The sequence below is a fragment of the Corythoichthys intestinalis genome, chromosome 10, assembly GCF_030265065.1.
Source record: "Corythoichthys intestinalis isolate RoL2023-P3 chromosome 10, ASM3026506v1, whole genome shotgun sequence".
Lineage (NCBI taxonomy): Eukaryota > Metazoa > Chordata > Actinopteri > Syngnathiformes > Syngnathidae > Corythoichthys > Corythoichthys intestinalis.
Window position 1 is genome coordinate 12,414,913 of NC_080404.1, and position 20,733 is coordinate 12,435,645.

At 40.0% G+C, this 20,733-nt stretch overlaps 2 protein-coding genes across 2 annotated transcripts in view; both read left to right on the forward strand.

Moving 5' to 3' along the window:
- tarbp1 (TAR (HIV-1) RNA binding protein 1) overlaps nucleotides 1–7,323 on the forward strand; it is a 33,951-nt gene extending 26,628 nt beyond the window's left edge. The window contains exon 29 of the mRNA XM_057849020.1: nucleotides 6,250–7,323. Coding sequence (XP_057705003.1) covers nucleotides 6,250–6,418 — 169 coding nt within the window. The 3' untranslated portion in view covers nucleotides 6,419–7,323. The remainder of the gene's footprint in view (nucleotides 1–6,249) is intronic.
- Nucleotides 7,324–13,898: 6,575 nt separating this feature from the next.
- LOC130923238 (5-hydroxytryptamine receptor 1D) lies at nucleotides 13,899–20,182 on the forward strand. Its single transcript, XM_057848781.1, has 3 exons — nucleotides 13,899–14,055; nucleotides 18,568–18,728; nucleotides 18,794–20,182. Exons 1-3 carry the CDS (start codon nucleotides 13,899–13,901, stop codon nucleotides 20,039–20,041), a joined length of 1,566 nt encoding a protein of 521 aa, XP_057704764.1. The 3' UTR covers nucleotides 20,042–20,182.
- The last annotated feature ends 551 nt before the right edge of the window (nucleotides 20,183–20,733 follow it).

A 20,733-nucleotide genomic window follows, 5' to 3' on the forward strand; every position in this document is an offset into this window, starting at 1 on the left:
GACGTAAGTAGACCTACTGGCTTTTCTAAATCTAAAATTTTGCTGCAATTCTTTCATAAGTAGATAGGACAGCTAACAGGTCGTCTATTCATGTGAATTTGATACATTTATCACTAGAGGCGTGCAAAACTTCCGATTCTTCCATTATTAGGGTGGGGTGCATCAATAATCAATTTATAATTGAATCGGAGCCTCTGAATCATAATCGAATCGTTAGGTGAACAAAGATTCCAACCTCTATCACTAGATCTTTGTAACTACTTGTCTGTTTTTGCAATTACTGATAATTATATCAGAGAAAGACTGGGGAAAGAATGGTTCAGAGAGAAACCACAATGCTAGACATAGGCTTACCTCTCTTCCTTTCGTGAAGTGTCGAGCCGGCAATCGGCGTCATCACCACAGTCTGCTGTGCTGAATAAATCTGTCATCTGAGGCCTTGGGTTCAAACATCTAGATCGCTTAGCTTATTTTTGCTGGACATGTCACTATCACTGGTGCTACTATGAATAATGTCCGCCATGTCTTCTGTAAATGACATCACACTTCCGGGTTTAGCAAGGCAGGATTGACGGAATGCTAAAATACTAAAAAAAAAAAATTCTTCTCGCGGTGACGCGTTGGAAATAACAGTCGTTTTGATGAACTCGTGCAGTTTAAATTAGTCAAATTACACCAAAATCTGACAAACTCTTCATCTGCCCTTTAAGAGTCTTTTATTAACCTAGCCTGCATTGGGGGTGGGGGGGTTGAATGAATGCTGGAGTATCGGAACAAACCCACATAAGGGAGATTTGTGAAAATTGTTTGCTAGAGTTTACTGTTCTTACAAGATGTAGTGAGGAAAGAATTCCCCGAATACCACAAAATGGAAGTGATCAGTGATCCCAGCCTTCACTAGGACAACAAAATCCAGGATTACTTATTAAAACTGAGCACAACTATTAACTTTTCAAAAAAGGTTTTTCTATACTATCTCTTTCCCTTCACATTCATCTCTGAGTTTTACGCAGAGAAAGGTATGAGCTGACAAAGGTATTTCATTTGAACTCACCTGCTCAACCTGTTTCCCAGCGGGGCTTTCACTCACAGTGCTTCTGTCAGAACATGCTTGGCTGTAATTGGCTCTCCCTTGGGAAAGCAGAGCAGAAATTGTTGACAGCAGCAGGGACCTTCATCTACAGTAATGTCGTTTGGGGCATGAAAGATCAAAAAGATGCACAGTGTTTTATCATTTATGTATTTGAAGCTTCGCACCTCTTGACATGACTTGATTAGGCACAGTTTTGGATACTACGAGGTAAGAATCCTTCCTCTTCTGGAATTGAGAGGACAGGTGTTCTGGTTTGTTGAAACCTTCTTTTAATTGCAGCCATTCTCTCACCCAATTGCACTCAGGATTAATGGAGATAATTATCAGTGCCAACTGCATTTTGCACTCTATAGACTAATTTGAGGCTACGCTTGTTATGTTTTTACTAGGGCTGTCAAACGATTAAAATTTTTAATCGAGTTAATTACAGCTTAAAAATTAATTAATCGTAATTAATCGCAATTAATCGCAATTCAAACCAGCTATAAAATATGCCATATTTTTCTGTAAATTATATTTACTGTAAAATACATTGTTGGAATGGAAAGATAAGACATAAGATGGATATATACATTCAACATACGGTACAAAAGGACTGTAGTGGGCATTTCACTCTACTGTCATTTAAATCAGTCTATGCTGTCCTCACTCCGAAGCGTCTACTTTTTCCAAAGCTAGACAGCTAGTGAACGACGCCTTAATAATTAGACTTCTTCCTTTTTCATCTGATTTATTGATAAAATGGCCTCAAACCATTGTCCTCTTTAGACCGTCGTAAAACTACAAAAAAAAAGTAAACAAGCATTGCATTAGCAACAACGTTAGCTTAGCACGCTATACAGGTTCACTAAACATAAACAAAAAGCGTCTCATACAAAAAATATAACATTTCGCTTACTAACATAATATGTACAATCTTTACAACAACCATACTTACGGACAAATCTTGTCCAAGGATCATATAAGCACAACATTATCAGCCCGAGACGTCGTGCAGCCATAATGAACTGGAAAGAAAACAATAAACCATGTCGCAAAGCGACCACAAGAGTTCGCTGTTGGACAGCACAAAATGTCTTGCTGTAAAACTTACCAAAAGGCAGAATACTTTCTGAGTGGGACATGTGCGTTAATTGCGTCAAATATTTTAACGTGATTAATTTAAAAAATTAATTACCGCGCGTTAACGCGATAATTTTGACAGCCCTAGTTTTTACATTCGCTGGGTGCAACATTACTGTAGGTGCAATACACAAGTGACATCCAGTGACTCTTAACAATTCAATACCATTATTCTAAGCTTTGTTGTATAATGTCACTGAAATACACAGTCCTAATACTTTCTCAGGGTTTATGCCTGTCATTGAAAAGCATCAAAAGTAGGGATGTCCCGATCCGATCACGTTATCGGGAATCAGGCCGATCGCGCCATTTGTCAGAGGATCGAAGTCGCTTGAAACAGATCGGGTTTTTAATTTTAAAAGAATATATATTTATCTTTTCCTGCTTCATGCTCGTACAGCCTCTTCCTCCTGCTGCTTTTCTAGGTCAGCAGTGTCCTGGCGTTAGCTATTTAAAGTTAACGATGATTAACAGGTTTGTAGCTTTGATCTTGCTAGAGAAGCTTGGTAGCTCTACCATCAAAGGACCACTTTTGTCAATCATCGTTTAGCTTGTTAGACACTAGCGGTAGTTTGCTGTGGCAACTCATTGTGTAAGTGAGAGACTGTTCTCAGCAGCGTGAGTGGATTTGAGTGGTCTCAATGAGGCATTTGATAAAGACAAGTATTTTTCTTTTATTCTTGTTTAAAACTAATTCACATTATGAAGGCTGCACGGTGGGACAGTAACATTTTTAACATGTTATGTTTTTTTTTTTTTTTTTTCTCCCAAAAACACTTTTTTTGTATCTGGCTGGGACACTGTATCGGCAGATTCTCAAACTCAGGTGGCTCAGACTCGGGTGCAAAAATATGCGATCAGGACATCCCTAAGTCATTAAATGGATGTCAAAATTCAGGCCTTAAAAAGCATTAAACTAAATGTTTGAGGCATTAAAATTATGTAAGGAATGGGTGTGGGTATGGGTGTTTATGCTTCTCAGTTTTGCTTCCTATAAGAGTTACGTTATCTTAAGCCAAGGAATCGCTCTTATGTACTGGTTGTTAATTTTAAGGCTTGAAAGTAATACACACCGGCTGCTAGTGTTCCTCTTCTAGCTCTCCTTCAATCATGCATGGCCTTTTTTTTTTTTTTTTTTGTAAATAAGTACAATATTATTATTTTACTTAAACCTGAAATAATTACGTAATATTTCAGTGATATGAAAAAATTGAAAAATAAAGCAGAAAAAACTGTCCTGCTTAACTTAAAAAATATATAATAATCAGGGGTGCACATAAGTGGTCCGCATGCGCGCATGCGTACTGGACGTAAACAAACGCGCTGGCCCTCAACGGCTTCCATACGCTTTTGCGTACCAATGGCTGACCACTGTATTTGCGGTGGACACGAGAAAATCACTTCTCAAAATGTCAAAGAGGCAGGCCCCACTAAGTAATTATTTTAGTGTTCCCCCACCCCCGTCAAAAGACAGACAGACGACAGAGACGTCACCGGAGCTACCGAAAAAAAGGACTTGCTGAAAAGTGGCTGCAGGAGGTACCATGGCTAGAAGCAAATGATGCTCGCACGGAAATTTGGTGCAACATTTGCCATGAGAATCCCCATGTCGCTAATAAGAGCAGCGCATTTTATCTAGGGTCAAAGAATTTTAGCCATCCAAACTTTGAAAAGCACGAAAAAAATTGCATGTGGCAATTGAGCAAACTATCAATGCGATGTCAGACAGGACCCCACTCGCTCTATGGACAAGTGGCGGAATAAAGTTATTAAAGAACAGCGCCATGCACTGACAAACGTGTTTTTGCTCGCATTTCGCAAAGCTAAACATGCACGTTCAATGAGCTCTTATGAGGAGGACATCCCACTTTTACAAAGGCTTGGAGTTAATGTGAGAGCCGCATATGAATGCCCTTTATTTTGAATTAGTGCTTTTATGTTTATTTCTTGACATTTCACTTCAAAGTAATGGCAATTTTGTTGTGCCAGTTGATGTTAATCAAGCGTTAATTGTTAATATAATTAATTAAAGGTAATTGGCTCTAAGTAAAGCATGTCATAATTTTATCGCATCAGGTGGGTCGGCTCTCAAGCTGAATGAGGACCAAGTCACATCTCCAGGTCCTCCTCTGAGAACCTGGGCAAAAAAAAAAAAAGTGCACCCCTGATAATAATGAAAATAAAACATTAAAATAATTTAACCCTTAAGGTCCTGAGCCTTTGTGTGGGGGTGGGGATGGGGGTGTGAGTATGATTGGCCTTGTTTTTTTTTTTTTTTTTGTCTTTTTTTTTTTAGGTAAACTTTTTTCAATTAAGGTGCTTTCAAACGTTCAAAAAGTCCCCTCAGCAAAAACGTTTTCGCCAATGATCCCGTCAAATATAATGTGAAAATATAAATGAAATTGACAGAAGACAAAAATATCATACAATTAGTAAAAATAAAGTACATACAGAAGAACAAAAAAACAAATGATCATCATTTTGAACATGCTTTTTTACTAGAGCCACTTTTCACTCAAGCCTCTTATCTCCTACACTGTCATCCGTTATCATCATGGCAAGTGACAGTATCTCGACCAATGAGATGAGTTTTCGTATTGTCATTGTTCCTGCTGCTAATTGGTCAAAAAGCAGGAGAGGTCAGGGAGTAAATTTGCCTGCTTATTCCTGTAAAGCACCATACCAGTATTCGTTCATTCTACAAATAAGACACTATTTTGGAGTTTTGTGATAATATGGGACAAAGCATGTCCCTTGAAAGCTCAATATGGGACGCATACCTTTTGAGAGTTTAACGCTCACCGTTCGCAGTAGCTTAATGTATTAGCGAATGCTATGCTAACGCTTTTTTTTTTTTTTTAACCTGTCTTGTTCAGCTGTTTGACACGGAGAATGGAAGTCTAAGTGTTCGGTTGGTCTGAACAGTTTTAATGTTTCTCATTGAGAGTATGACACACTCCCATTGTGATCATTCAACATACCTCGTTTATTATGATAAAACAGTGAACAGGATGGGGTTATGGGGAACAGAAGAAGCACAAGAACATAACTAAAGGGGTTATGGGGGAACAGAAGAAAAGAAGCACAAGAAAAAAGAAAAACACAACAACAAGAAATAAATTGAACACCTACACTAACTATTAATATGTTGATGCTATCGTCAGCTGGATGTATTTTCGGTTGACACCATGTGGGGGGCCTGTTGACCAGGGAAAGAAGGGGAGGGGGAGGGGGGGTCTATAAGCTAAGTGATTGGGAGGGGTAGAGTGTACACAAATCAGCTCTGTGATCTAAAACCCAGTAATCGTGTGAATCCCTTGTGAGTGTAAGCCCGTTGGCAACTGACCCTACGCCGCTCCATCGCCAATCCCGGCACCGCCCCCCCCCGAGCGCGCCCGATCTCATCCAGCCACACGCGAGCCCCACCAAACACGCGAAAGCCACGCAGACGAGCGGAGCCAACCCAGGGCCACAGCCCCAGCCCCCAACTGGCACAGCACGCCACGGGACCCCCAGCGGCCCACCAAGCCCAGGGCAGGGCAGGGAGCCGGAGCAGGCGACATCCAGCTGATACACCGATACACGATTTGTGTCATTATGTTTTAGTCTCCCAAAACACTTTTTTAGCTCTTTATCGTCTCATCATGAAAAAAGTGTTGGTTGACGAAATATTTCTGTTATTGTCATCGTTGACGAAAAAAACACTGTTGGCAACCCTAGGCATGGGCATTAAATTAGTTTAAAGTGGCATTAAAAAGAATTAAATGAGACTTGCTGATACCTGTAGAATCCTTGTTTCTTGTTACGGGCTTCAGGCCAAGACTAATCAACATCTGACTCTCGGCACTTAATGAAATATATTAACTTGATAACCTATGGTTGTTAATCAAACTCAATGGCGAGGCCTTTTTTTGTTTGCCATTTTTATTCCTATTAGATGTGTCAGTGTCTTGTATATATTTATATGATCCACATTCATGATGAAAAATGTTACCTGCTGTAAAAATGTTGACTTAATGTTTCTGTTTTCATAGTAATGAACGAGAAGGCATCCCTGCTAACTTGCTCCAACTGTTGGACGTGTGTGTGGAGATCCCTCAGCAAGGGGTCATCCGCTCACTAAATGTACATGTGAGCGCTGCCCTGCTGATCTGGGAGTACACTCGCCAACGTCTCGCCCACTCAAGACAAGTCCAAACATGAATGAAGAACCAAACCACATGGCATTTGATCCTCAGGTGTTTACTAGTAAACAAACAACAAATTTAGCATTTAAATTCAAGTTTCAACCATAGTGCAGACACATAAGCCTATTTATCACGTACTTTTTTGTGGTCTTACTGTATGTACATCATGGGTTCCTTAATGGGTCCAGAAATGGAGCTCAGCACTGCGTATTCCATCAAGGTATTCCACAGAGCATCGTCTTTAAAATAATAAAACCCATCTCTATGCCTGCAGAGGAGTATCGGCAATTCAAAATTTTATTGTCTTATCCAAAGAGGCAATTACTTTTTGACTCACTGGGACCTTAAAGACTAACGCATAAAGTACACTGTGCTCCGAAACATTCAACATTGACTTGACAATTTTATGTGTTCCAGTGCAGCTGGGTAAACTCTGGAATAATGTGATGCGTGCATTTTATTTTTTCCTGGCCCATTTAACTGCGTATTTTCCTCATTAGTGTTGTGGGTGAGATGAAGCCTAATTCCATTTCATTTGGGGCAAGATTAGTGGGGATGGTTGTTTGTAGATGTGTACCTGAGATTGACCATGAGCCAGTCCAGGTGTACCTCGATCTCACTCAAAGTTAACTTGGCTCCCAGTCACCCACGACACTGGTAAGGATAACCAGCATAGAAGTTGGATCAGTTGATAAGTATGTTGAGTAGATTTGTTTGATTGCATGAGTGCCTTTACCTTACTGGACGTCTATTGCTGTCAATGGCAGTGAAAACGTTTTAATTCAGTGGGCAAGAAATGACCCTTTTGGTTTGTCAATTTAATATTTTTTTAGTGTGTTATTCATTTTTGTTGTATACTGTACATCCTGTATATACGTTTTAAGTTGTAACGTTTAAGTAAATAAAAATGGATTAATAGTGTGTTGACTTGGTCAGGTTAACAGGCAAAAATGATTGAACGAATGCAACCCGCCATTCTTTCACTCATTCTGAGCGTCGCCAGACATATTTCACTGGGGCACTTGCCCCAGTATATAGATGTCACCAGTAAAAACAAAAAAAACTTTGGAGTTTTAGGTCTACATCCCATAATCTACAGAATATGCCTATTTAGTATGGCCATATTACTCTATTCACTCTATATATTCAGTCTGCACATGGCTCAATATGGTAATTTATACCCATAACCTTGGCTGTGATAGGCATATGAGTTGATAATTCCTCAAAGCACCTTCGAGAGATATTGCTTCCAAGTCTGTCGGGAGATCTTGTTGAAGTTGGGTAATCGTTTTGCTGTGTTGTAAAGTTGTAATGTCGGACAAAAACATGGCTGCTACAAAGAAGAGTACCTTATTTTAATGCTTCAATGATGCATCACAGGTTGAGTATTTGGCACTTTTAATAAACACCATGTAATAGAGAATCGTTTTTTCAATTTGTATTTTTTTCGATTACTCAACACGTGAAGGTAGCATCAATATTACGGCACGTGTGCCAATCATACAGTCAAATTACAGATTACATTGCATATTACATCTTCCCACCTACTTTACACGTTAGTGCCAGATAAACTGCCCATCCTTGTTCGCTAACTGGCTATGAATAAAATGACAATGTGATTTGAGTGAGAGGCGCTCACTCAAGAGCTTTGTCTAATATTGTGTTAATATATGTGGTATTTGAACTGTATCAGTACTGATGCTGTTTATTGCTATTTTTATATGACCAAAATGAATATAATCAATCTGTTTGAATGACCGGTAATTGCCTATGTTTGGGATATAAGCTCTAACAAGTTTGTATGTGTGCTCACCATAACTTCCAGCTGTTTTACAAGAATTTATTTGTTACTGCAGTCCCTGTAACCTGTAACAAGATGTATTATTTTTTATTTCTATTTGACTCAGAGTTAGTCGTGCAAATGGATATTAGAAACTTATTTGCTCACAGCAAGGATAAATCAGCAAGGGAGCATTGGAGAGGTAGCAAGGTAACCCACCTAGGAAACATAAACTACTTTAAGGTCAAAACCTACAAGTTGAGAAACACTAATTGCATAACAGTTGCAATAATGCAGTGTTTTTCAACCGGTGTGCTAGTGTGCCACGAGAGATTGTCAGGTGTGCCGCGAGAAATGATCCAATATCGCTTATTTATTTATTTATTTATTTTTTAAACGTCGTCAGGCAGAGTTGCAGTAGGTAGGAAGGAGTAGGTAAAACGTTACGGTTGTGTGCAGATTTTGCATTTCTAGCCATCAGCCACCTTGCTGTCTGCAACAATGTGGACCCCACCACGTCTACTGTACATCATTTGATTAGACTCGTCATGTATCGATATAAACGAAAGTGTCCTTTCCATTTTATCCATATGTGACGACCGTCAATTCCCCCCGTGTTTTATTCCAACACATCATCAAGGACAGCAAGGTGGCTGATAGCTGGAAATCCAAGCAGTTCTTGAACGCAACACCAGCAGCTATCCAACAGCGCCATGGTGTCAAGCACGCTTAAACGTCATCTCCAAACGAAACAATCCGTCGCTTCAAAACACTTTGACGGACTACTTTGTTTGCCTTCGTGAAAACACAGAGAAACAAGCAAATTTCTGGAGAAAAACTATAAAGGTAAATGAGAAAGCCCTCAAAGCCAGCAACATAGTTGCTGAACTTGTTGCTAAATCCAAAACAGTCCCACAATGTGGCAGAGATATTAATACTACCTGATGCAAAGCCATTGTCAGCGAGGTGCTCGGCCCTGATGTATGCAGGACCAAGAGTGCAAAAAGTAACCATACTGATGCGGTTAAAGACATTGCAAAGTCCCCCTGTAAGATAATTCTGAGATTTTCAAGCCTAACTGCTCTAAAAATAAAAAAGACAGAGCTGTTGAAGAAGATTCCTGCCAGGATATAGGCTTTGTGTTCATCTAAACAGGCTCAAGTTTCCCACTGAGTAAGTATACATACTAAGAAATTATTTTATAATTAGATATACTGTACAGAAAGAAATTTTGAAACATTCTTGGTTTGTGGTGTACCGCGAGATTTTTTCCAATGTAAAAACGTGCTGTGACTCAGAAAAGGTTGAAAAACATTTCAGTAATGTATCACCATTTCTGTCCAGACAAAGTAGAGCAGCAGAGTTTAGGAGGAGGTGAAGGAGAGATGAAACAGACATCATCACTATTGACGTGTCACTTCGCCATTCTTTGCGCGACGCCTAATCAGAGGGGGCTGAGCTTCATTTAGTAGTAGCCGAAGACGGCACACGCTCATGTCGAATTTAAGCTTGGATTTACTTACGATTAAAGTACAAAAGTTGTACAGGAAGAATTGTCTCAGGAGTGATTTGTTCGAGGATTCAGAGTAAATATACTTTTCGTACCATGCATGTGTAATTGAAGCATTTATTCGCAGGAAATTTCTTTGTTTACACATGGAGGTGGCTAATTTTCGTAACTAAGTAGCCTCATAGTTTACTTTTTAACCAATAATTGAGACTGTTTTTACTCCATATCTGTAAAGAATTCAGGGATTTCAGCATTTATTCACAAGACTTTTCACCACAAAAGGTCTGTTTAAGCCAGGTGGCCGCTAGCCTCATTCGCTAACATATTAGCATTGTACTTTGTCATTATACGTAAAATAAACACTAACTGCACGGTTTCTTTGCTTTTAACCAAGAATCGAGACTGTTTTATGTCCATATCTATGAAGAATTCGGGGATTTAAGCATTTATTCACAAGAATTTTCGCCAGTTTCTTCAGGCGGCCGCTAACCTCTTTCGCTAACAGTACTAGTATATAGTGTATAACAAAGGGCGATTCTATTCTATAATCAATTGTGATTGTCTATAGAATTTATTAGTAATCTATTTACATATTATTTATAATTGATTCTGCATGTTTTCTCAAGTATTAAATTTCTGATGTTAAATTGAGGGGTTTATTAGCTGTTGAAAACTTGCACACAAAAAAAAGTTGCTATTTTGATCAAAAACCTATATGATATGTTATATATGGCTATTGATCCTGAAAATATAGGCATTTGGTGATTTTTGTGCATCTAGTGTAAAATCTGAGACTTTTATAGCCATTTTAAGTTGTGTTACACTTATATAACAACTTTGAATTTTTTTATGCCGCTGCTCATGGAGACTCATATACAGTGCTGCTCGAAAGTTTGTGAACCCCACAGCGATGGTCAGATTTTTTGTAAAAAAAACTAAAATAACCTTATTAAATGTTAAGTTATACCCAAATCCACAATACTGACATTCCAAATAATGGACTGAAACAAAAGAAATAGTTATATTGTCATTCTTTATTTAACAAAAGTGGTTGATTTAAGAAAAACTCAGATATCATGTGTGCAAAAGTATGTGAACCCCTTCAGTTAATAGGATATTGCGCCTCCTTTTGCAGAGATTACCTCAACCAAACGGTTTCTGTAGTGACTAATCAGCCTCTCACATCTACTTTGGGGGATTTTTGCCCATTCTTCCTTGCAGAACGCAGTCAGTTGAGAGAGGTTTGATGGGCGTCTGGCATGAACTGCTCGCTTCAGGTCCCGCCACAGCATTTCAATGGGATTTAGGTCAGGACTTTGACTGGGCCAGTCCAGAACACGAATCTTCTTCTTTTTCAGCCATTCCTTGGTTGTATTGCTGGAATGCTTTGGATCATTATCATGTTGCATGATCCACCTTCTGCCAAGCTTTAACTTCAAAACAGATGGCGTCAGGTTATGTTCTAGGATTTGACAATATTCCTCAGAATTCATGATTCCCTGGACTATGTGGAGTTGTCCAGGTCCTGAGGATGAAAAGCAAGCCCAGATCTTGACATTCCCACCTCCATGCTTCACTGTTGGGAGAAGGTTCTTTTGGTGGTATGCAGTGTTGACTTTTCGCCAGACATGGCGGTTTTGGTTGTGACCAAACAGTTCAATTTTGCACCTACATCAGTTGATGAAAACTCTTTTTAATTTAGTCTCGACAACACAACTGTTAAAAAAACAAAAAAAAAACTACTGAATTGATTGATTAGGAAATCAGGTTGAAATAATAGAAAATTCCAAAATGTTGAGGGGGTTCACAATCTTTTGAGCAGCACTGTATGGCTAAGGTAGGTGCCTGTTTTGGTTTTAGGTCAGCAGCAGCTTTGGTTTTGTAAATATTTGAATTTGAAATTTTTGAAAATAAGCCACCTATGAATCGGCCCCGTTTCCCATGTCATGTCATTATGTTATGAAGTCTATGGATGAAAGTTGATGAGCATGAGCAGAGGAGAATTGACTATCAATAAGGGATGTCCCAATTTTGATTTTGAACACTAATGGCTGAAAAACAAACCAAAAAAAATTATTATTATTTTTTTTTAACAAACTTTTTCTATCCGGCCATCGCCCTATTTTGGTTTGATTATAGTGTAAAGCGCTATTTCTGACTTTTTATTAGTTTAACATGTACAATATGGACTGTACCACCATTTTGTACTTTTTAAAGACAGACAAGACTTGTTTGCACATGCTTGGATACATTAGTAAAACTGCTGCAATAATCTAATAATTACACAAGTAAAAAGTGTAACTAAACGCCAAACTAGTGTTTTCCAATGTTCAAAATATGTGAGCCATTCCACCGACACCAGAGAATGCAATTAGAAAAAAAAAGCTCACTCTCCCCTGTGCCCCAGCAGGGCCGTGCAGAGACCGATGGAGGGGCAGGTGCTCATAGATCAAAAGGGGCACATGAACAAGTATTTAATACAACTTACATTTTAACCAGCTTTACAGTATAATTGGCTGTGACTGTGACAGACTTTAATTGGGAGGGGGGAATAGTGAATAGAAATCAACACTGTCAACACTTTCTGCCTGTGACTCAGTCAGTCTTTGCCTATTTTCTTCCTTCAATCTCTACATCACAACCTCCAACTTTTTGTTCATCTGAGAACAAACGACATCAGATGGTCACTGAGCCACCTTCAGCAGTTTTTTTTTTTTTTTTTTTTTTAAACTACCATTTCATTGTTATCCATGTTTGTCAACTCTAACACATAATAAAGTAATGACATAAGATTATTATTATTATTAAACCTATTGTAATTGTGTTTACAATTGTTGTATTTTATACTTGAATATCCTTGCAAACTGTGTTATTCTTACCAATTGTGCTATTCACCCAGCTGATGAGGCATCCACAGCTCTCTTTTTTCCTAATCCCTCAACCTCCTTTCCTTACGAGCCTGTCTACAAAATGAAATATAAATCTTAAATTTAAAAAATCTGATTCCCCGGTGGCTTTTATTTTTAAAGCTTTCTTAATTTTTCTCTCTCAATAGCTATGGAGGTAGATTTGTGTCTTAATTATTCAATCAAAAAAAGTTCAATTTAAAATAAAGTTGCTTAGATGAAAATATATACAGTATTTTCAATCAAAAAAGTCACTTCAATCAAAAAATGTGTTTGAATGCAAAAACTAATTTGACTCAAAAAGGAACAACTTGGTGCTTCAATCCCAAAAAATATTTTCAAAGAAAAAATTCATATGCAAAAATATATATTTTTTGGAAATACTATTTTTATTTGAAATTATTATTATTGTTTTGATTAAAGTGCAAAAGGTTTTGAACTCCCTTTTTTTTGTTGCACTTCGCTATTGGTCAGACATGTTTGAGTGACAAGTGGCTACACCAAAGGCTTATTTCTGAAAAGCTTGAAGAAGCAACAATAATGCCCACCACTCGTCGGGTCGGCCCGAGCCATCGGCCCGAGCCATCGGCTCGAGCCAAAGCCGAAAATAGCGCGTCTCAGGCGGACAACGGGCTGGATGCGAGGTACGCGCCTCCATCTGAGAGCCTGTCGCTTAATTTGATTCACCACTATTGGTGCCGTGATGCGGAAGCGATCGGCGGCCGACCTCCGGGGCGGGGGTGTGACATTGGGGTCCCTCCGGAGTGCTGCGACGCAACGCGGAAGCGACGGGGCGGTTTCTCCCCGCCCCAGCGCAGAGAACGGTGTAATGGCCTGCGAGTGGCCCGAAACTAGCCAGGCCGATAAGCTAGTGGGCATGCAGGGGGGGTTATGCCGTTTTAGCGGCACGCAGATGTTTAAAAATTTGGTTTTTTTTAAAGTGTTTTTAGTGTTCAAGTAAAGTACGTGGTGGCGTGCCTGCACAGCCGGCCAGCACATACATATGCAATAAAGAAAAAAGCCCAGTCAAAAGGGGCACTTTGGGCATGTGCGGCCAAAGGGGCAGGTGCTCAAGCACCCTCCGCCCCCCCTGCACGTGCCTGTGCCCCAGTACTGTATTAGGTCTAGTGACGCCCCTGCTCCTACACCCACATGTATAGGCGGTTCATCTGGCAGTTATGACGAATACGAAACAATAGCTTCAGTATACCTTTGAATATTTCTGATTCATCGCGCAGTGTGCGTTTGACGCCATTCAGCGCCAGCGATAGAAGAAAGCGTATTTTAATCATAGTGGCACATGGAGGGCCTGGACAGCGGCGTGTTAGATCCGGGCTGCTTGCGAGCGGCTGCCGTCAACTCAAGCCGAACAAGTGTTTCGGAAACTTGCGTGTCTGCGCGGATGCAGTCGCTACTGGTCGTGTTCATTGTGGTGATGTTTCTGGGATCGGTGACAGGTAGAGCACATCCGAGGGTCATTATATTTTTTCACGCCTAAGAAATATTATAATCATGTAAATCTAATCCAAATAATTAAAAACTATAATATGCCAAGAATATCAATTTTAATTATTGAAGAAAAGCAAGCAATTCATTGAGTAAACCTATGCAATTAAACGTGTTTAATCAACTCAAGTAAATATGCTGTCATTTTTATGGTAAGGACTTTGTTTTCATATTTTGTTTGCAATACTGAATGCTGTCAAACTGAAGTGCATGGATTTCTTGTAGACTTATATTTATTCGCCTAGTCAAGGTAACAACATAGGCTATACTGTATAGCAGGGTTCACCAAATCTGGACCTCGATGCCATCTATCCTGTCGTGTTTCCACGTCTCTCTCCCCTAACACACCTGAATCAAATGATCATGTCATCAGCAACCTCTCCAGAAGTCTGATAATGATGGACGTGGAAACACGACAGGAAAAGTGGCTCCAAGGTCCGTATTTAGTGAACCCTGCTGTATAGGATCCCAATTAAACCGTTGCCTTTCATTGATTCAAGATAGAAATCCAATTCATTTAAACTGGGAGGACTGGCTGTGAATGCTCATCTTCCAAATGTACTGAATGCACTAGACATCGCATTCATTTTCACTGTCAAAATGGGATTGGACGTCCACTGCCGTCAATGGCAGGCAATGAGTTAACTTCACTGCAACCTACAACTACAGCAGTATTATTATTTTTTTTTAATCAAACTGTATTAAAGTCATTTGTGAGCCAGAAATTTAATTTGTATTTTGAAATTTAATTTGTATTTCGTAATGGAAGAATTGGAATTTCTGCTTGTGTACCTATTTTTGAGAGATGTGGGTGACTGATATGTTAGAGATGCATGATTAATTTCAAGTGAGAAAATCAATGCAACTGAACTTACAATGGTATGAAAAAATATCTGAACCTTTTGGAATTTCTCACATTTCTGCATAAAATCACCATTAAATGTGATCTGATCGTTGTCAAAATCACACAGATGTAAAAATGTCTGCTTTAACTAAAACCACCCAAACATTTATGAGTTTTCATATTTTAATGAGGATAGCATGCAAACAATGACAGAAGGGGGGAAAATAAGTAAGTCAGCTCTCTACCGATGGAGACTTAATGAGCAATTTAAACCAATTTTTCCCAAACAATTTAAATCAGGTGTGTGCCCAATCAGTGATGAGTGGTTTAAAGCTGCCCTGTCTACTATAAAACACACACCTGGAAAGAACTGTCTTGATGAGCAGCATTGTCTGATGTGCATCATGGCTCGGTCAAAAGAGCTGGCTGAAGAGCTGCGATCAAGGATTGTTGATTTGTATAAAGCTAGGAAAGGATACAAAACCATCTATGAAAGTCTGGATGTTCATCAATCGACAGTCAGAGAAGTTGTCTACAAATGGAGAGAGTTTGGTACTGTTGCTTCTCTCCCAAAGAGTGGCCGTCCACCAAAGATGACGCCAAGAGTTCAGCGCAGAATACTCAGAGAGGTAAAAAAGAACTCTAGAGTGTCCGCTAAAGACTTATATAAATTACTGGCATAGTCCAATATCTCTGTGCACTCATCAACTATATGTAAAACAGTGGCCAAGAACGGTGTTTATGGGAGGACTGCACAGAGGAAGCCACTGCCACACAAAAAACAAAAACATTGTTGCTCGTTTAGTGTTTGCAAAAAGGCACTTGGACACTTCACAGAAGTTGTGGCAAAATATTTTGTGGACTGATTAAACCAAAGTTGAATTGTTTGCGAGTAACACACAACGTCATGTGTGGAGGAAAATTTTGAAGCATGGTGGAGGGAGCATCATGATTTGGGGCTGTTTTGCTGCCTCAAGGCCTGAACAACTTGCAATCATTAATGGAAGAATGAATTCAAAAGTTTATCAGGATGTTTTGCAGGAAAACCTGAGGCCGTCTGTCAGACAGTTGAAGCTAAAAAGAGTATGGATACTGCAACAAGACAATGATCCAAAACACAAAAATAAATCAACTTCAGAATGGTTTCAGAAGAACATAATACACGTTCTGGAGTGGCTAAGTCAAAGAACCCCATTGAGATGCTGTGGCATAACCTCAAGACAGCGATTCATGCCAGACATCCAATGAATCTGACTGAACTAAAGCAGTTTTGTAGAGACGAATGTGCCAAGATTAGTCCTGATCAATGTGCCAGACTGATCTGTAGCTACAGAAGCGTCTGGTTGAAGTTATTGCTGAAAAGGGGGGCCCCACAAAATATTAAATGTGATGGTTCACTTACTTATTTTTCCACCTTCTGTCATTTTTTGCATACTATCCTCATTAAAATATGAATACATATAAATGTTTGGGTGGTTTTAGTTAAAGCAGGCAGTTTTTTCATCTGTGTGATTGTGACAAAGATCATGACATTTGATGGCGATTTTATGCAGAAACGTGAAAAATTCCAAAAAGTTCAGATACTTTTTCATACCACTGTAAATGGGTCAATGCTGCATTAACTAAAACAGTATCCACACTAGTAGTGTGAAAAAATATCTAAACGGTGATATATGGTAATACTTTGTATCCCAAAAGGTTATCGATATGCTCCTGCCAAGAATTGACATATCGTTGGGGGGCTTACAGGTCACTTTTTGTTCCTTTTAGGCATTTACAGGTCAATTTCTGTTGAGTTTAAATCACTGCCTGTTCATTTTGTGAGATTCCTGGGTCACTTCCTATTCTGTATCCGATAATCAACAGTAAGTGACCCATAAATGCCCCAAAATCAAAAGGAAGTGACTAAAAATCAACAGCAAATGGCTTGAAAGGGGCCAAAATTAAACTCATCGGGTGCCATTGACCACCATAGACGTCCAATTCATTTGAGGTGGGAGGGATGACCACCTTCCCAGCTCAAACGAATTGGACGTCTACTAGTGATAAACTCATCTAACTCATGCCAAAAACATGTTTTTGTTTATTTCTTGTTTTGTAGAATATCCTAGAATGATTTCCTGACCAAAGTATTGATAATCGCCATATCGCGAGATCATCGTCATTATGAGCCATAGACTTGATTATATAATGACAGGGCGCGGGGCCGATAAATAGGGGGCCTGCATTGTTGGTGAGGCCGTCAAAGCTGACCAAGTGGAATCACAGACAAACAGCTTTTCTTGTGAACAAATGCTTAAATCCCCGAATGCTTTAGATATGGACATAAAACAGTCTCGATTCTAGGTTAAAAGCAAAAGAAAATAGTGCAGTTAGCAATAATTTTACGTAAATATGTCGAAGTATAATGCTAGTCTGTTAGTGAATGTAGCTAGCGGGCGCCTCATGTAAACAGAGCATTCCTGGTGGAAATTCTTGTGAATAAATGCTTAAATCCCCAAATTCTTTATGGACATGGATCTAAAACAGTCTCGATTCTTGGTAAACGTGCAGTTAGCATTTATTTTACGTAAATATGTCGAAATATAATGTTAGTCTGTTAGTGAATGTAGCTAGCGGCAGCCTTATGTAAACAGAGCATTCCTGGTGGAAATTCTTGTGAATAAATGCTTAAATCCCCGAATTCTTTATAGAAATGAACGTAAAACAGTCTCAATTCTTGGTTAAAAGCAAAGAAAGAAAACATACAGTTAGCATTTACTTTACATAAATATTGCGAATTATGATGCCAATGCCGTAGTGGCTAATTTCTCTCACTGAATTTTTTCACGTTTCAAAATGCATGCATGGTACGAAAAATATAATAATTACCTTGGATCCTTGAACAAATCACTCCTGAGACAATCCTTCCTGTTTGTATGCAGTACAGCTTTTGTACTTTTTCAACAGAAATCTGGCGTTAAATCGCTGCGTGCGTGTTTGTGAATAGCTTTTCTTGATGTGGGCGCCCCCGACTTCAATGCGAGGCGCAGTGCATGACCGATCTGACCCGTCAATACCATTATGAAGTCTATTTATGAGCTTTGTATTGCAAATCGTATCATATCGTGAGCAGGGCCGGCCCAGGCCATTTGGGGGCCCTAAGCAAAATAATGCAAAGGGGCCCATATTTTTGGCCCACTATTTCATCACAGTGTACTGTGAAACCCATACATGCAATCCAACCCATACGTCCATATTTTGTATATTAATCAGATTTTGTTGCACTGCATACTTCAAACTTTTCACCCCAAATGATTGTCAGTACTTACAGTAGATAGCGCCAAACCTTTTTCTAAAAGAGGAAAGAAAGAAGTTAAGGAAGAACTTTTATTTTTTTAAGCTTGTAATCAAGTATCAAAACTCACAAAAGTCAAATAAAGCAAACTGTAGTAAACAAAATAGAATATAAATTAAACAATTGCCAGATTGGGGGCCCCCTAGTGGTCAGGGGCCCTAAGCAGCTGCATCGTCTGCATATAGGCTGGGCCGGGCCTGATCGTGAGGTACCAAGAGGTTCCCACCCCTGATCCAAACTGAAAGTGCCCTTGTCTAACAATGTGTGTGTTTTTCTGTGTAGGTAACCTTCTTGTCATTATCCTAGTGGCCGCGACCAAGACACTGCACCATGTGACATCAGTGTTGATCATAAATTTGGCAATCAGTGACCTCCTCGTGGGCCTCGGGGTCATGCCCTTTGTTGCTTTATCCCTAGTGAAGCCTGGATGGGCCGAATGTTTTGTAAGAAACCGATTAAATTTGTCTTCCTATGAGTTCATGCTTTAATTGTTTTCCTCCTTAAACAGAACCTTTGTCTGTTTGTGGCCTACACCTCCTCTGTCTACTGCACAGCGTCTGTTCTCACACTGGCTGCCATCGCTTTAGACCGCTACCACTCCATCATGGACTGCCTTCACTACAACTCCCGCTGGACCCTGTGGCGAAAGTGCTTGGTGGTCCTGTGGATCTGGGTGCAGGCCATGGCCACCAGTTCTCCCCCGCTGCTGGGCTGGAGCTCAGTGACCTACATGGCTCCTGTGTACAGCTGCACAGTGGATTGGGCCAGCAGCCCCAGCTACACTGCCACCGTGACTATCCTCTCCTACCTCATGCCCGCCGTCATTATCCTCTTCTGCTATATGAACATTGTCAAGGTCGCCCGTAACCATGTTAGGAGGGTCCGCAGCTTGGAGGCTTCGATGCAATGCGGCAGGAATCCAAAAGCCATGTTCCATCCCTCTATGCATGACCCCTCCGTACTCGTCTGTCACCTAACTGGTCAATTTGTGTCTGAGGTTGTACCTGCTCAATCAGGATTGGTCGAGGGGGTCTTCTCCTTTTTGTCTACTCCCCAGCGCCCGCAGGACTTCCAACAGCACTATCAAGGAGTAGCTCGTCTCTTTCGGGTCATCTTAGCCTTCTTCCTTTGCTGGACCCCTTACATTGGGATTGCACTCATTCAGGCCACAGAAACTGCAATTTCTCGTCAGAGCACCCTAGTGCCTCCCTGCGCTCTGACAATTTCCTACTTTCTTGTACTGCTCAATTCTGACTTTAACCCTTTGATGTACTCTCTGCTCAGCAAGCGCTTCCAGGCAGCTCTGCAGGCACTGAGCCAGAAGTTAAGAGCTGGAATAGGGAGCATTATCAGCTGGGGAGGCGAGGTAGACACCCGGAGACTCACTACCACACGTCCTGGGATGACCTCCAGCTCGGACAACTCCCAGTATTGCTCTCCAATTTTCACCATCAGTACCGACTTCAAGCATCACTCTGGTGTAAATATATGCAAACTGTGTGTCCATGAAGTGGCCGCTCCATCCTGTTCCACTTCGCAAGACCCCTGTGTTGAAGGCAAGAGGATTGAGTTCCTGCAGGTTCCCTGTCGAACGCAGGAGGGCGGTAGACTACCGTTTTCTGCTTTGACAATGGAACCAAAGGCCACTTTTGTCTTTGGCCACATCACGGTGAAAGTAGAGCATGCCCCTTCAGAGAACCTGCTTACCACCAAAACAAATGATTCAGAGCGTACCACGCATACTGCCCATAGTTAGGTGGGATTGGCTCCAGCGCCTCCGTCACCCTCGTGTGGATAAGCCGATCAGAAAATGAATGAATGAAAGTTTTCACACATGCATTAGGCTACTGCGTTACACTGGAACAAGGCATAAATGAGAAACTGATTTCCATTCAAAATTGTATTTTTTCACAGATTTACAAATTCAATCTAAAACTCCATCAATCCCCCCCCCCCCCCCCCCCGCCCATTTCCTCAAATCTAAAAGGAAAACCTCCATTTTAACTGTTCGTGAACATAGGATGTACTTTAAAATGGAAGATAATGTAAACATTGACTTAAAAAAAAAAAGATATAAGTAACATATATTAACAAAAATTAAGTAGAAATGACTTACATTATGCACAGTAAAATGGAATATATTTTGACGACAAAGCAAACATTAACTTAAGAAAATAAAGAAGTAGCCTTACATAAATTAACAAAAATAAGTCCAAAGTGCACATTAACGTGGAAGATGTTCTGAACCTCCCGAATAAACTACGTAAAATAAACCTCATCAACTCTTTCCTTTCTCTTAAAGATTTGATCAATTTTCCATTCCTTTAATTTAACAAGCTTGATTTTTCCTTTATTAGTTCTTCCAAAAAAACTTGCATTTGAACCAATCAGAACTAACTATCCATGCTGATCACATGTCAGTATGTCAGCCAACTGAACGGACGGCAG

Coding starts and splice junctions, on each gene's coding strand:
- LOC130923238 (XM_057848781.1), top strand. CDS start 13,899: ATGGAGGGCCTGGACAGCGGCGTGTTAGATCCGGGCTGCTTGCGAGCG. Junction 14,056..18,567: donor GTTTCTGGGATCGGTGACAG/GTAGAGCACATC, acceptor TTTTCTGTGTAG/GTAACCTTCTTGTCATTATC. Junction 18,729..18,793: donor CTGGATGGGCCGAATGTTTT/GTAAGAAACCGA, acceptor CTCCTTAAACAG/AACCTTTGTCTGTTTGTGGC.